Source organism: Gastrolobium bilobum, unplaced genomic scaffold (genome assembly GCF_033153095.1).
Source record: "Gastrolobium bilobum isolate Gb01-03AN ecotype WA unplaced genomic scaffold, APGP_CSIRO_Gbil_v1 utg20270, whole genome shotgun sequence".
In the NCBI taxonomy this organism is placed as follows: domain Eukaryota; kingdom Viridiplantae; phylum Streptophyta; class Magnoliopsida; order Fabales; family Fabaceae; genus Gastrolobium; species Gastrolobium bilobum.
The window spans coordinates 42,629-57,260 of NW_026896822.1; the positions used below are offsets into that span (position 1 = coordinate 42,629).

The 14,632-nt window shown below is 37.0% G+C and overlaps 2 protein-coding genes across 2 annotated transcripts; one reads left to right on the top strand and one right to left on the bottom strand.

Moving 5' to 3' along the window:
• The first annotated feature begins 1,044 nt into the window (after positions 1–1,044).
• On the top strand, positions 1,045–5,949 carry LOC133302188 (pentatricopeptide repeat-containing protein At5g16860). Its single transcript, XM_061501933.1, has 6 exons — positions 1,045–3,697; positions 4,832–4,910; positions 5,030–5,070; positions 5,158–5,385; positions 5,469–5,512; positions 5,607–5,949. Exon 1 carries the CDS (start codon positions 1,045–1,047, stop codon positions 3,643–3,645), a length of 2,601 nt encoding a protein of 866 aa, XP_061357917.1. The 3' UTR covers positions 3,646–3,697; positions 4,832–4,910; positions 5,030–5,070; positions 5,158–5,385; positions 5,469–5,512; positions 5,607–5,949.
• Positions 5,950–7,554: 1,605 nt separating this feature from the next.
• Positions 7,555–9,940, bottom strand: LOC133302189 (uncharacterized). Its single transcript, XM_061501934.1, has 2 exons — positions 9,151–9,940; positions 7,555–8,692 (listed from the first exon to the last, which is right to left on the bottom strand). The coding sequence occupies exons 1-2, from the start codon at positions 9,938–9,940 to the stop codon at positions 7,920–7,922; spliced, it is 1,563 nt and encodes a 520-aa protein (XP_061357918.1). The 3' UTR covers positions 7,555–7,919.
• Positions 9,941–14,632: the final 4,692 nt, after the last annotated feature.

Genomic DNA, 14,632 nt, shown 5'->3' on the forward strand with positions numbered 1-14,632 from the left:
AACCACCACCACCACCATCGTTGCAGCCACTGCCGTCACCACCACCACACGACGCCACTATTACCATCAACGTCACCACCATTATGCCACAACCACCACCACCACGCCATATGAAAAGAAAAATGATATCCGAAATTTGTTATTTTGTTTATGCTTAATATGAATGATTTTTTATTCTATTATTTATTGTGTTATCAAACACAATTCTTATTCTCAGAATAAAAAAAAACATGTTACCAAACACTTTTTTTTTCAGAAACTGTTTCAAGGCACATAAATAGAAAATAATTGTTTCTTTTTAGAAACAGTGATAAGGAAACAAAATGGTTGTCATTAGGGGTGTAAATGGACTAGGTCGGCCTACAGGGGCTTACAACCTATCCTATATTAGGCCAAACTTGACCTATTATAAATAGTAAAATAGAACAGACTTAGGCTTTTAAAAAAACCTATTTAGAAAACAAGCCATAGACTTTTTTTGTACATGTCGAGTCTATAAGCCTACAGGCCGGCCTATATTATATATATATTTAAAATATAATAAATAAAATTATTATTTTAATAATTTTGAATAATTTAATGACATTATTTTAATTATTTTTAATTGTTGAATGTTTAATAGACTTAAACAGGCAACAGGCCTAGGCTAATGCTTTTATTTTTTAAATATAGGTCAGACTAGATTTATAATTTGGGGCCTACAGAGACTAATAAGTCATAACATACTCAATATCTTTTATATAGACCTAGCCTATCTAAGCGAAATCGTAACCTAGTCTATTTACTCCTGTTGTCATGCGTACCATATATCTTACCAGGAAGACACAGTACAACAATTTTTCTTTTTATTTTGTTAATTAGTGAATCCCTCTGTGCCATAAGTGCATATCCGATTGACCCATATATCAATCAACCTTGAATCTTGTCTCATTTAAATATTTATATTTTTGAAACAGTGAAACATCAAAGGTTGATGACCCTGTCCCTGTCTGCTTGGTGTATTGTGTAGTGTAAGTTGTGGATGTTTGGGGTATCAACATTAGCATGTTCTTACGCTGCCTTCCATTAAACACCAACTTCTTATTCTCATTCCTCATCAATACTCGTCACTTTTCGTCTTCTTCTTCTTCTTGTTCATCTACTAGTTGTAGTGCTACAATCACAATCACTCCTACAATTTTGAAACAATGCAATTCATTAGTCAATGCCAAACTGTTGCATCAACAAAGCATCGTGCAAGGTGTTGTTCACTTTGTCACCAACCTCATCGCCTCTTACATATCATGCAATTCCACTCTCCATGCCATTTCGCTTCTCGAGCGCCTCCACCCATCCCCATCATCCGTTTTCTGGTGGAATCAACTCATAAGGCGTGGCCTTCATCTTGGAACCCCTCGTGTCGTTTTGGGTTTTTACCGTCGTATGAAAACACTTGGTTGGACCCCTGATCATTACACCTACCCTTTTGTTTTCAAAGCTTGCGCTGACATTCCCTCATTTTCTCATGGTGTTTCCCTCCATGCTGTCGTTTTTCGATCTGGGTTTGGCTCCAATGTGTTTGTTTGTAATGCCGTGGTGGCCATGTATGGGAAATGTGGTGCTCTCAGTGACGCACGCAAGGTGTTTGATGATTTGTGTCACCGAGGGATTCAGGATTTGGTTTCTTGGAATTCTATTGTGTCTGCTTATATGCGGTTTTCTGATGCAAATGCTGCACTTACGTTGTTTCGTGAAATGATTAAAAGTAAAAGCCATTGGATGATATCATCCCCTCCGGATGCTGTTAGTCTTGTTAATATACTTCCTGCTTGTGCTTCCCTGGGTGCTTCATTGTTGGGAAAACAGGTTCATGGGTTTTCTGTTAGAAGCGGATTGGTGGATGATGTTTTTGTGGGTAATGCTGTGGTTGATATGTATGCCAAGTGTGGCAAGATGGAGGAAGCAAATAAGGTTTTTGAGAGGATGAGGTTTAAGGATGTTGTTTCTTGGAATGCCATGGTCACTGGGTATTCTCAAGCTGGTAGATTTGAACATGTTGTTTCTTTGTTTGACAAGATGCGGGAGGAAGATATTGAGTTAGATGTTGTGACTTGGACGGCTGTTATCGCGGGGTATGCTCAGAGAGGGCATGGCTGTGAAGCTCTGGATGTGTTTAGGCAGATGTGCAACTGTGGTTCTCGGCCAAATGTGGTCACTCTCGTGTCTTTGCTTTCAGGCTGTGCATCTGTTGGGGCATTGCTTCATGGGAAAGAAACTCATTGTTATGCCATCAAATGTGTTCTCAACTTGGATGGAGGAGGGGATGATGATCTGATGGTAATTAATGGTCTAATTGACATGTATGCTAAATGTGAAAGTATAGAAGTGGCTCATACAATGTTTGATTCAATATCTCCAAAAGATAGGGATGTCGTTACCTGGACTGTGATGATTGGCGGGTATGCCCAGCATGGCGATGCCAACCATGCCCTGCAACTTTTCTCCCAGATGTTCAAAGTGGATAACTCTATTAAGCCTAATGATTTTACTTTATCATGTGCCCTTATGGCTTGTGCTCGTTTGGCAGCATTGAGGCTCGGTAGGCAAATTCATGCTTATGTGTTGCGCAATCGTTATGATTCTGTCATTCTTTTTGTGGCTAATTGTCTCATTGACATGTATTCCAAATCTGGAGATGTAGATACTGCTCAAATTGTTTTTGACAACATGCCAGAGAGAAATGCAGTCTCTTGGACTTCTTTAATCACAGGCTATGGCATGCATGGACGTGGTGAAGATGCTCTCCGGGTTTTTGATGAGATGAGGAAGGTGGCTCTAGTTCCTGATGGCATAACCTTTCTTGTTGTGCTTTATGCTTGTAGTCATTCGGGAATGGTGGATCATGGAATCAATTTCTTTTATAGAATGAGCAAGGATTTTGGGGTTGATCCTGGAGCAGAGCATTATGCTTGCATGGTTGATCTTTTGGGTCGTGCTGGTCGCTTAGGTGAAGCTATGAAACTCATTAATGAGATGCCAGTGGAGCCAACCCCAGTAGTGTGGGTGGCCTTGCTTAGTGCTTGTCGGATACATTCAAACGTTGAACTTGGGGAATTTGCTGCAAATAGGTTGTTAGAATTGGAGTCTGGGAATGATGGCTCATATACGTTGCTTTCAAACATATATGCTAATGCCAGACGCTGGAAAGATGTGGCTAGGATTAGATATTTGATGAAACATACAGGGATCAAGAAAAGACCTGGTTGCAGCTGGGTCCAAGGAAGGAAAGGCATTGCAACATTCTTTGTTGGAGACAGATCTCACTCACAATCTCAGCTGATATATGAAACACTTGCAGACTTGATTCAACGCATTAAAGCCATTGGGTATGTTCCTCAGACAAACTTTGCTCTTCATGATGTAGATGATGAAGAAAAAGGTGACCTGCTTTTTGAACATAGTGAGAAGTTGGCTCTTGCCTATGGCATCCTAACAATACCTCCGGGTGCACCTATTCGAATCACCAAGAATTTGCGCATTTGTGGTGATTGCCACAGTGCCATAACCTACATATCCATGATTATTGAACATGAGATCATACTAAGAGACTCAAGTCGCTTCCATCATTTCAAAAAGGGATCTTGCTCATGCAAAGGATACTGGTGACAATGTAATCAACCAATTCCATTTAATTTATGACATTTTTGCAATGAGAGAGGTATTATCTTATTTTACTGCACTTATTAGAAATGGGGCAAGTTATTCTTATATCAGTGTAAGAATAAGAAGTTTTACACTCATTATTAGTCATTGATTCAATGGTATCCAATAGTTCGCATAACTAAAAAATTAAAGTAAATGGAATCAATGATCAAGATTGAGAGTACAATTTACACTAATGTAAAATGATCTTAACCCATTAGAAATTTACGTTTATCTTTAGCATTGAAACCTTGTTTTAAAGACAATAATAATCAGTGATGGACTAAACTAATTCATTTCATGTCTTCTACTCATATTTATAATTATTGCTGGATTAAACAGTATATTTTATATTCCTTTTTTTAATAATCCATTTCCACCCCCCCCCCCCCCCCCCCCCCCCCCCCCCCCCCCCCCCCCCCCCCCCCACCCCCCATTATTTATAGGTTTTGGAAACACTTATAACTTTTAATTTATAGCTTATGAAAATAAGCTGAAAATAGGTTATTTGATTTCAAAGGCTGTTTTTATGAACTTATCTACATGTGACTAAAAAAGTAATTTGTAAGTTATTATTGCAATAATTAAGTCCAGATAAGCTAAAATAAGCTCATGGAATCAACTGGAAATTTTTTCCTTCCTTACGATGTAAGTACTGTTGATTAAGAAGTTATATGAAATTTAAATGAACAATTAGAAAAATGAACAATTAGAAGCGTAATAATATTTCAATTGAGGAGAGATGCATATAACCTCTATAATAATCATTAATGGTAATTTTCTATCTCTTCTGATTAGGAACAAGCTCCTTGTGAATTTTGTTATTGTGCATATTATTTACACAATAGTCATCATCTGAGTAGTCTCGAACTCAGAAGTTAAAAGGACTGAATAGCATAAGCTTTGTAGGGTTGAGGCTAAAAACTAAATACCAATTCGCGTGTCTGAAACTTGAAAATTGAAACAGAGACACAGAAAATGCAGCACAATGGTAGGAAGAGAGTTGATTCTAACCCTGCTTCTGTTCTTGTTCACACAGTGCTTTTGCTCGATGGTTCCTTTCTCTTTCTCCCCCGTGTTGTTGACTTGTTGCTATGCTAATCTTCCCTCACTGAATTCAACGTTCCTTTTTATTGCTTCTTCTTTACAGTGAAGAATGCAACAAGAATGTTTCAGAGGTGCTCATCAACACGACCAGTTGCTGTCTTGAAGCTAAAATTAAGATGAATGTGGGTATAATATTTGTTTAACTTATGTTGTTGTCAACATGTTTATTCTATCTGTCATTGTCAATTACATGGCTATATATAATTTTTATTTATATTTTTCTGCTTGTTTGGAATCTCAGATTGTGGAAATGCCTGCAGAAGTCAAGAAGCCAGCAGAGAGGTGAATTCGCCCTGCTTAATTATATCTTTACTCTGTTTGTGAACCTTTAAGATTTTCCATTTTAATTTCTTTTTGAAACTTGTCTAGGAAGAAACCTAAACCTAAAGAACCCAAGGCAAAAGGACCAAAGTCGAGAAGGATCCTGACGTGCCCAAGCGTCCTCCCACTGCTTTTTTTTCTCTTCTTGTAAATCTTCTTTCTCTAAAATATGTTTCTGTTGTCTACTTTGTTTTATTAAGTAATAATCTTTGTTACAGGGAGGGGTTTTGAAAAGATTTTAAGGAAGGAAATCCTATTTCAAAGGATGTTAAAAGGGTAAGTGAAACTTAGTAAATGAACATCAGCTTTTGGTTTTATTAAATCATTCACTGATTAGCATGGTTGTTGGAGAAATATAGGTTAGTAAAGAGGCGGTTAAGAATGGAATATCATGACTGATTAAGTAAGTGATTAAGGGCCTTAAGCTGGGTTTTTTTTATCCTGTTAATTAAATTTAATGTTGATCAAACTGCTTTGTTATGGCATCATCGGAGCAGGATAAGAAGCCTTATTTAGATAAAGCAGCTGAACTCAAGGCTGTATATCAGAAGGCATTGGAAAGTTATAATGCTGATCAAGAAGTACTATTTTCTTGATTTTGAGCACATTTATTTTATTAATTGTGTTGTTCTCTCTTTAAAGTTGTTACTTCTGCTTAGGATCAAGAGGGGTCTGACAGGCAAGAGAAGAGGAACAGATATCTGATGACGAGTAGCATTTTGCTGCTCCTTAAAACCCGTTTACTATGTGGAAAGGCTACATAAATGCTCATTATAAGGTTGTAAAATTTGGAATACATTGTAGTAGGAGATTTGTCTTTAGATGCTAATAGTTTAATGCTTTAAAATCTCAATGCAACAACCTTTTTGGCTATCCTATTATTAAGTATTCTTCAATAGTAATTAATTAACACTTATTGTTTATTTAAGTAGACAATGTAGGTTTGGTGCTCTGTTGCCTTTGGCCATTGCTTATTATTCTTACTAGAACCTGTTTGAAAGTATTGATCAGATAATTTGGTGAATGGTTTTAGTTCCATGGGATTGATTTGCGCATTGTATTAAATAGTGAGATTTACCTTCTTGGTTCGAGTCATTTTTCTTGATAAGATGGTTTGAGAGCATAGCATAGAGATGCATGCTCACTTCCACCCGTGCTACAGTTTTGTAATATTTTTTTGTATATGCTCACGGTATAAACTTGACCGATTTTGATCTAGAAACTAAAGCACATTGCATAATGTGGGAATGTTTTATTTTATTAAAATTAATATTGGATTGTAAAATGGAACGTGGCATTTTGGTTGATAGAAAAGCAAGATCTTTAACGATTGTAACTTAACCCTGGGTGGAGTCTATTTTCTCTTGCTCATGCAACATTGTCACAAGGCACGAACACATCTTACTAGAATAATTGAGTCAGTATATCACTGTCCTATTATCCCTAGTTCTTTCCCCTTCATGACTTCAAGGGTTTGCCTAATGAGCATATATTGCCGCATAAGCAACTACTGGAAAGACACGCATAATGCTCTTGTTTGTGGTATCTTTCCACATTGCCTGTTTGCCCTAAAGTTTGCATGTCCTGCGAGCTGATAACCACTCAAGTGAAGACTAGTCACAGAATTCAGACTTCCAATCTGATCTGGAATGTTTCCTGTGAGATTGTCATGGCTCAAGGTCAAGCCTAAAAGATTGACCAGGTTGAATAAGGAATCAGGAATTCTTTTGGTTAATTGATTGTTGTATAGGTCTGTAAAAGTCAAATTTTGTAACTCCCCAAAAAAATCCTGTATTGGCACACAGGGGAAATCGAAGCTAAATCAAGGAATTGCAAATTCTAAAAGGATTGAGACTGAGGGAGATAGAAACAGCCAGAAATTTTCTTGCTAATTTGCACATAAGCCCACAGGAATTGCTCCTGTAATATGTTTCATACCACTTATCACAATTACCTCCACAAGTAATTTAAATTGCCCTGTGAGGAGACAGAGTGCCCTTCATATAAATGCCACTATCTTTGTCAGGTCATTGTAACTGCAATGCTGTAACTAAGCCTGTGGACAAAGATATAGTATCTTTTTCTTTCCTTCCAAATGCTTGTTTATTTAAAGCTAAGTAGATAAGCTGTCTTTTTATGAACAGATCAAAGCCTGTGGTTTTGAGGTTGTCTGTGCAACATTTTCTGAGAACTGAATTGGAAATGAAAAAATAAGCAGGTTTAAAACCTGTCTCAGAAATTGCATTTTTGAAGGTGGGTCTTTTCGAGTTTCATAATTTCCAGTGAAGTTGTGACGTGAGGTAAAGAACAAGTTAGCAAGAAAAGAAGTAAAAAAGTCCCACTCCTGCATTGGTTTATTATCTTCTTTCAGGTAGACAGGAAGGTATAATGATGATGAGTAAGGTGAAAATGAGAAAGTGTGACTAAGATCTATAATTTTGTTGGAGACCTGCATGCAGGACTGAGCAGCCTTTTATTTATAGTTACAGAACAAAAACAAAAAAAGAAACTAAAAGAAAATTTATGATCGATTGAGGCCTTGGATCAACTTAAAGAAGTTCACATCGAAAATTGTAGTTGAGTTTGATGGATCACGAAGACTACTTAAAGAAGCTCATGCTATGGACTACTTACTATCATTTCTTACTGTCTGGCTTTTAGAGAATATGAACCTTTTTCTTGCACATAAAACCTTGGAGATCAAATATCACTGAAAGTACAAATAGATATACAAACATAGTACCATAATATTCGGTTTATGCCTTTCACTTATAACTTACTTGGTTGAAGATCAAAGCCATAAACCCCAGTTACCTTACAAGACCCAAATTGAGGATCCCCCATGAACTCTGAGGCCAAGATTTCTCCTTTGCCTTCATTAACAACACTCTAGTCCATGCAATCCACCCTTCCCAAGAGGTCCTCTTGTCCCACGGACATCCCCATTCCAGAAGAAGGGTCAATCCTCTCTCTGCATGTTTCTCAGCTTCTTCAAATCTCCCCTCTGTCAAATAAACCTGACTTAAAACCACATATGGCTCTCCAACAAAAGGGTTTTTCTTAATAGACCCCACCAACAATTCCTCAACCTTCCCCAACCCTTTGCCAGGCACATCACAAACAGCTTCCCAGTACAAATCCCTTGCAACTATTTGATCTCCTGCATCCAAAACCTTTGTGCAGTTATCAAAAACTGGTGGCAATACCAACTCAAGATCTTCATCTCTCTCATGATCAACCACCCCAAGTCCTGCCCTTTTCTTCTCTTCCATGAAAATCTCCTCCTCTCTCACAATCAAAGCGTACAATGCTCCCATCCTCGAAATCGAATTCAACCACAGACCTGGTTTACCATCTCCCGGCCAAAGTGCCCCAAAATTGTTCCCGGAAAACTCAAGACGACCATTAACATTATCAAACAGCATATCCTGAAAACTATACAACTGATCACAGAAATCCGCCATAGTCATCATCAGGAAAACAGCCACCACCCTCCTTGAAACATGCACACCTTCACCAGTACGAATATGCTTAACTCTTATCCCATCAGCAGGAAGAACACCCTGCAGTTTGTTCCTCCAACCTGCAGAAAATGATATTTCATATATTCAATTATGCCACATCAGATGAGATTACACATATACAACACAGCCAAATTATAAAAGAGGAAAACACACCCATCAATTTCTTTCTCCAATATGTAAAAAAAAAAAGGGCAGGATCAACTTAGACAATACAAAAATAATAACTCTTACACCAAAGTTGATTGATTTCCATGAATCTAACAGTTATAACAAAAATCTTGTGCTATATATCACTAAGGGGGCAAAGCCAAAGAAAAATAGAATACTCTAAGTGGGGCGTTTGGTACAGGAAAAATTTTTATTTGTCCGGAAATCTCAATTTTCAAAAAATATAACTTTTACACTCAGTTTATGATAATATCTGAAAATTTAAAATTTTAAAAATTTTAATTTCTCAGGAATCCAGAAAAAATCCGTGTACCAAATGGCGCCTAAATGTAAAAAGGGAAAACACAACCTTCTTCTCCATTGAAGAGCCCCTTCTCTTTGGCATTCCAAAGAGATATCTCAGATTGATGAAGGTGTTGAACAAGTTCCTCATCAGAGTAATTAAAAAGAAGATCATCATGAATGAGGGGCTGCCTTGGAACAACACAAAACAAGTGAATCAAACGCTCAGCTTCTTCACCAACGTGTCCACGAACAACTTCACGACCAGTAGAAGGATCAAAGATAGCTAGGTTAACATAAGAATTGGAATAAGCCGAGTGAAAGAGACCACAAAGGCACACAGAGTTAGGGACTTTCCAGAGCTTGAGAATGCGGTAAATGTCAACAAGGTGATCAAGGAAGCTACCATGCTTGTGCCAACACTCACCAGCACCCACAGAACGAAGGGTAGCAACCAACGAAGGTAAGTTCTTGTCAATAGACTCAAACTCACCTCGTAAGAAGGGACGAGCAGAGTCTAAGAGGTTTTCTAAGTATTGACTTGAAGATGGCATGTTTTGGTTTGATTTGGTATTGGTATGGTTTGGTTTGTTGGTTAAGACTTTAGAAGAAGAGAAAGATCTTTGAGATGATAAACAAACAAACAAATAGTTAACAAGATGACATGGAATTGGAGAGAAACATAAGAAGAAGAAGACGTGACAAAATTGATAAGGTTCACAAACATAAGAGAACGACAGGAAAAGTGGTTCAAAAAAAGGTAAAGATTCATAAGATGACAACAAACTAGTAAACAAGAGGTCGTAACTAGGGACGGCAAAATGAGCTGCCCTGTTCTGCCCGTCCCGTCCCGTCATCAATCCGCTAAAAAATGAGTCAGTTTGTTTCGTTCCGCTTTTGAGAGTGAACTGAAAAGTTTAGCCTGTTCCGCCCCGTTTGGCGGTTTGGGCGGGTTGGCTCGTCAGTCCGAGCCTATTTTACACACCCGCCTATGCCCGTTGTCAACCAGCAAAAAAATGAGCTCGCCCCGCTTTTGATATGGGTTGAAAAATTGGGCCCGCCCTACTCCGTTTAACTGGTGGGATAGATTGACCCGCCGAACCGAGTCCGTTTTGCCATTCTGATTGTAACAAAGTTTCACGCTGGTCGTAACAAAGTTTCACGCTTACCAACTTATAGATAAGGACATAAGGTTCATGGGCGCCACTGAACTGGAACTGAAAAAAAAAAAATACGTAACAAGAGATAGGGGATAAAAGTTGAGAAAATTAGAACAGATAAATAGCTAAAATGGTCTCACGTAATTATGTGTTAAATGGTGCTTGAACTATTTTACAAACATACACATGTATTAGGGCTTATTTATTCCATGTAATAATTTTGGAAGTTTCACTTAAACCGATCAAGATATATGGTCATAATTTCTTTTACAAATTATAATACTTAGTAAAAGTATTATATAGGAATGCTTGTTTGGTGCACTAGGTAGAATAAAAAAGTTTAAGATAAAAGGGCGGGATAAAAATAGGAAATGGTATGGGCCTTATAAGTTTATATCTTATTTTGTGCACTAGATAAGCAGTTTTATAGGATAATATTGTCATATTCGATATTTGAGATAAATTATACGATGTTATGATATGATATAAATAAATAAAAATATCATTTTAAAAGAATTTCAGATGATTTTTTAACATTGATTTTAAATTGTTTTACTTATTTACTTATTTTTTGTGTGGACATTACAGGGAATCGAACCGCACACCTAATACACACTAAACACACCCAACACCACTAGGCTATCCCTAGTGGTGCACTTATTTACTTATTAGCCCTTACTTTTAAATCCTAAAAAATTTTAAAAGCCACATTTTTAAATAAAATATATTAATGACATAAATAACTTACAAAAATATTCAAAATAAAAAAAATATACTTTCACTAAATAAATTTTTAAAAATTAAGTTTTAAATTGATTATTAATATTGGTGGCCCGTGGTGGTGGTGGCGGCTGGTACGATGGATGACTTGTTAAAGTGGTGATGGCAGTTGTGGGGATTGGTGCAATGGGTGGTAGTGACAGCATCAACAATGGCCGATAACAATTATGGTGGTTGATTCTGGCGCCGTTGGTAGAGGTTAATAGTGATGGTTGGTAGTGGTAGTTAGTACAGTAATGGTAGATGGGGGTGGCTAGTGAAAATTGTGATGGTGGCAGCGCTAGCAAGGAACGATGACAATTATGGTTGATGGCGACAACAAAGATGGTGGTGGTGGTTGGTGCTATAGTCATAGGTGGGGTAGCTAATGCAAGTAATGTTGATGGCGGTGACCGATTGGAATTGTTGTGGCTAATGGTGGTGGTGGTGGTAGCTAGTGGTGGTGATGATGGGTGGTGCCTTGCACATGGTGGTTAGGGTGGTGGTAGCGCAAGATGACAGGGGTGACGACAATAATGGTGGTGATTGGTACGATGATGATAGGTGGGGGTGGTCAATGGTGGTGGCGCCACTGATGGGACCAGTGGCAATTATGAGGGTTGATCGATGGTAGTGGTGGCGACTAGTAGTGATTGGGGGGGTAGCCGATGATAATGGTGATGGCTGGTAGCTCATACTAATAGTTGGTGGCATTGGTGGTGGCTGGTTGATGGATGGTGGTGGTGGTATAGTTGGTGGTAAAGGTGGTTGATGGCAATGTTGACCCTCACGTGCCCAACAAAGTTTATAGAAAAAAACAAAGGGTTGTATTTGGGATGAGAGGGATGTAACATTTGCTATATTATCATGTTTATTCCTAACTCAAGTCCTCCATTAGGATAGTTTATCCAACTGCGAATAGGATAAAATGAGCCAACAAGATAAGCTAATTGTATCTAGTTGGTTCACCAAACAATAGATAAGAACACAATATGATAGTTTACCATATTCTATCTTCTTTATCCTGACCACGAAACGAGTCCTAAAAGTTAGACAATTATAAAAATTAGAAGTTTTTATTGCTTATTTTATAACTTTTATCATTCAATATGTAATTTTTATTAACTCTAAAAAGTATAATGTTTTGGTCTTTTTAATAATAAGGTAAATTTTAATAATGTTAATCTATGTTTACTTTGCATGTTTACATTATATAAATAATATGATATATTTTTGAAAAATTATGTAAAAAATTTAAAAAGTAGATTTTTTATTTTATTTTTTCACTTAAAATGTTATTTTAAAATTTTTAATGTTATTTTCAAAAATTAAGAAGATATTAACTTTTTTTTTATTTTGTCTCTTGATATCTTTGCCCTGTAAAATGCAAGAAAATAGTAATAAAATAACATGATAATTTAGTCTATTATAAGTGTTTTTACTTAGCATTAAAAAATAAAGAATTTTCTTAATCATGAAAAATTTAATAATTCAATAAATTAATGAGGAGATAATGTTAATTGTCATTTTTTAAATTTAATTATTATTCTAGGCTAAATACATATGTATATGAAACTTTTTTGTTTGGTCTACTATTTGGGAGTAGATGTATAATACAAGCAATTTTGTGTTGTATAATATTTGATATGCATAAGTACTAGACAAAATAATGTAAAGTTTATGATAATACCATTTATATTATGCATTAATAGTTTTGCCTTAAAATCTCAAATCAGAAACACTCTGTATTGACATATGATGCATTAGGCCTCCTTTGCTACAGCTGAAAGCCAAAGAAATATATTTTTATGCCAAGTTTGAAGAAAATTTTACATGGATTAGAACTTAAGAACAAAATTTTATAGGGATTACAGCTAAAGATCAAAAAATCTCATAAGTCAACTAATAAAAAAAGTTATAGCCACAAAGTGAATCCATTGACTTAGGGGAAGAGATTGGGAAAAAGGAATTGCAGAATTGAAACAAGATTGTAGAGTTTCAAACAATTGAATTTGAAGGCAAAATTAGAATTCCCAAATTACACATCTTTGAGAGAGAACCAGAAGAAATTAAAACATATTGTTCATTCAAACTCTAATATCTAGATTTTGTTGTTAGAGATGTTGAGTTTGTGCTCTTTTACTAAAGCTCAAATGAGTTAAGAGTATGATAAGAGCCCAAAAAATATAGAGCTTAATGAGCTTAGGGCTAGGGTTTCTTGAAACCCTTATAAATATTACCACTTAAGTCATCAGCCTCATAGGTCATTGAACATAAGAGGTAAGCTCAGATCTGAAAAGTGCCCACACACTTACCCTTCCCCCTCGAGAGATAGTCTGGAAGATCTGTCACTGTTCAGTCTCAAGGAGTTTGTTCGTGTTGCGCCGTTGAGGTGAGCAGTTCGTGAAGTGGAATCGTACATGGGAAGATTTTACACGAGATCTGTGTATCAAGAGGTAAATCAATAAAATGATGATGATTCATTTGCATCCCAAACAACAATGGTCTAAAACGCTTCCGCAGATCCAATTGCTCCAACAATTGGTATCAGAGCCAGATTGCGTGTTTGGATATGGATCTAGTTTTGATTTATAATTTTCATGTAATTAATTTTGCTTCAGGAAATATGGCACCTAGGGTTTTATATTTATCGGCATGAATTTTGCATGAGTATCCTTATAATTCTTTTCATTAAAAATCAATGCTTTATTTGGTTTTGGCTTTAACCCACGGTAGAAATTTCTTTGTATTTTCTTGGGTTGTAACAAGGAGGCTAATCTCATATGATTAGATTTCCTACTTGATTTTTATTTCAATTTTTGTACATTTTCATTGTATTTCAAAAAAAAATTATAATGAAAGAAAATCAAAAAGATGCAAAGAGAATGACGTTCGTCACTATTTGGATGTGTTTATGACTTTCTGGTGACCGATTTTAGAAACCAAACACATGGTGTGAAAGAGGATAGAAGCACGAGAAGAACGGTGGCCGGAACATCCTAAAAGGATGCCAGATGCACCCCCACGCGCAGTCTGAAGTGGCTGCACGTGGGCCTCACTTGTCGGTACAAATCCGGCGCGTGGAAGATCAGTTTCAGGTGGTTTCGATGACGTTGTGTTCGTCTCTTCACGGCAGTCCTTCCTCTAAAGTTTCATGGTGAGATGAATTCGAAGCACGAGAAGAACGGTGGCCGGAACATCCTGAAAGGATGCCAGATGCACCCCCACGCGCAGTCTAAAGTGGCTGCATGTGGGCCTCACTCGTCGGTACAAATCCGACGCGTGGAAGATCGGTTTCAGGTGGTTTCGATGACGTTGTGTTCGTCTCTTCACGGCAGTCCTTCCTCTAAAGTTTCATGGTGAGATGAATTCGAGTGATAGCGCGGTGGACATAACGGCTAGGATTCTTGAATGTTGACTTAGGGTTTCTTGCCGAAGTTTGGTATTATGGGCTTTTGGGTCCATGGTTACCATAAAGGGGCTTGAAACAAAACCTATGGACCAGAAGGAAGGAGCAAAGTTGACTTAGGGTTTCTTTTTGTTTATTTTGTAAAAAAATTTAGGGAACCATGGATTAAAGTCTAACATGCCATATAGAATAGGCGGTGTTATATTGTTGGATAACTTGGT

What these genes read in the sequence shown, in the direction of transcription:
- LOC133302188 (XM_061501933.1), top strand. Translation starts at nt 1,045, where the DNA reads ATGTTCTTACGCTGCCTTCCATTAAACACCAACTTCTTATTCTCATTC.
- LOC133302189 (XM_061501934.1), bottom strand. Translation starts at nt 9,940, where the DNA reads ATGACGGGACGGGACGGGCAGAACAGGGCAGCTCATTTTGCCGTCCCT. An exon ending in GCTCTTCAATGGAGAAGAAG is followed by an intron (nt 8,693 to 9,150) that starts GTTGTGTTTTCC and finishes CATTTTCTGCAG; the next exon opens with GTTGGAGGAACAAACTGCAG.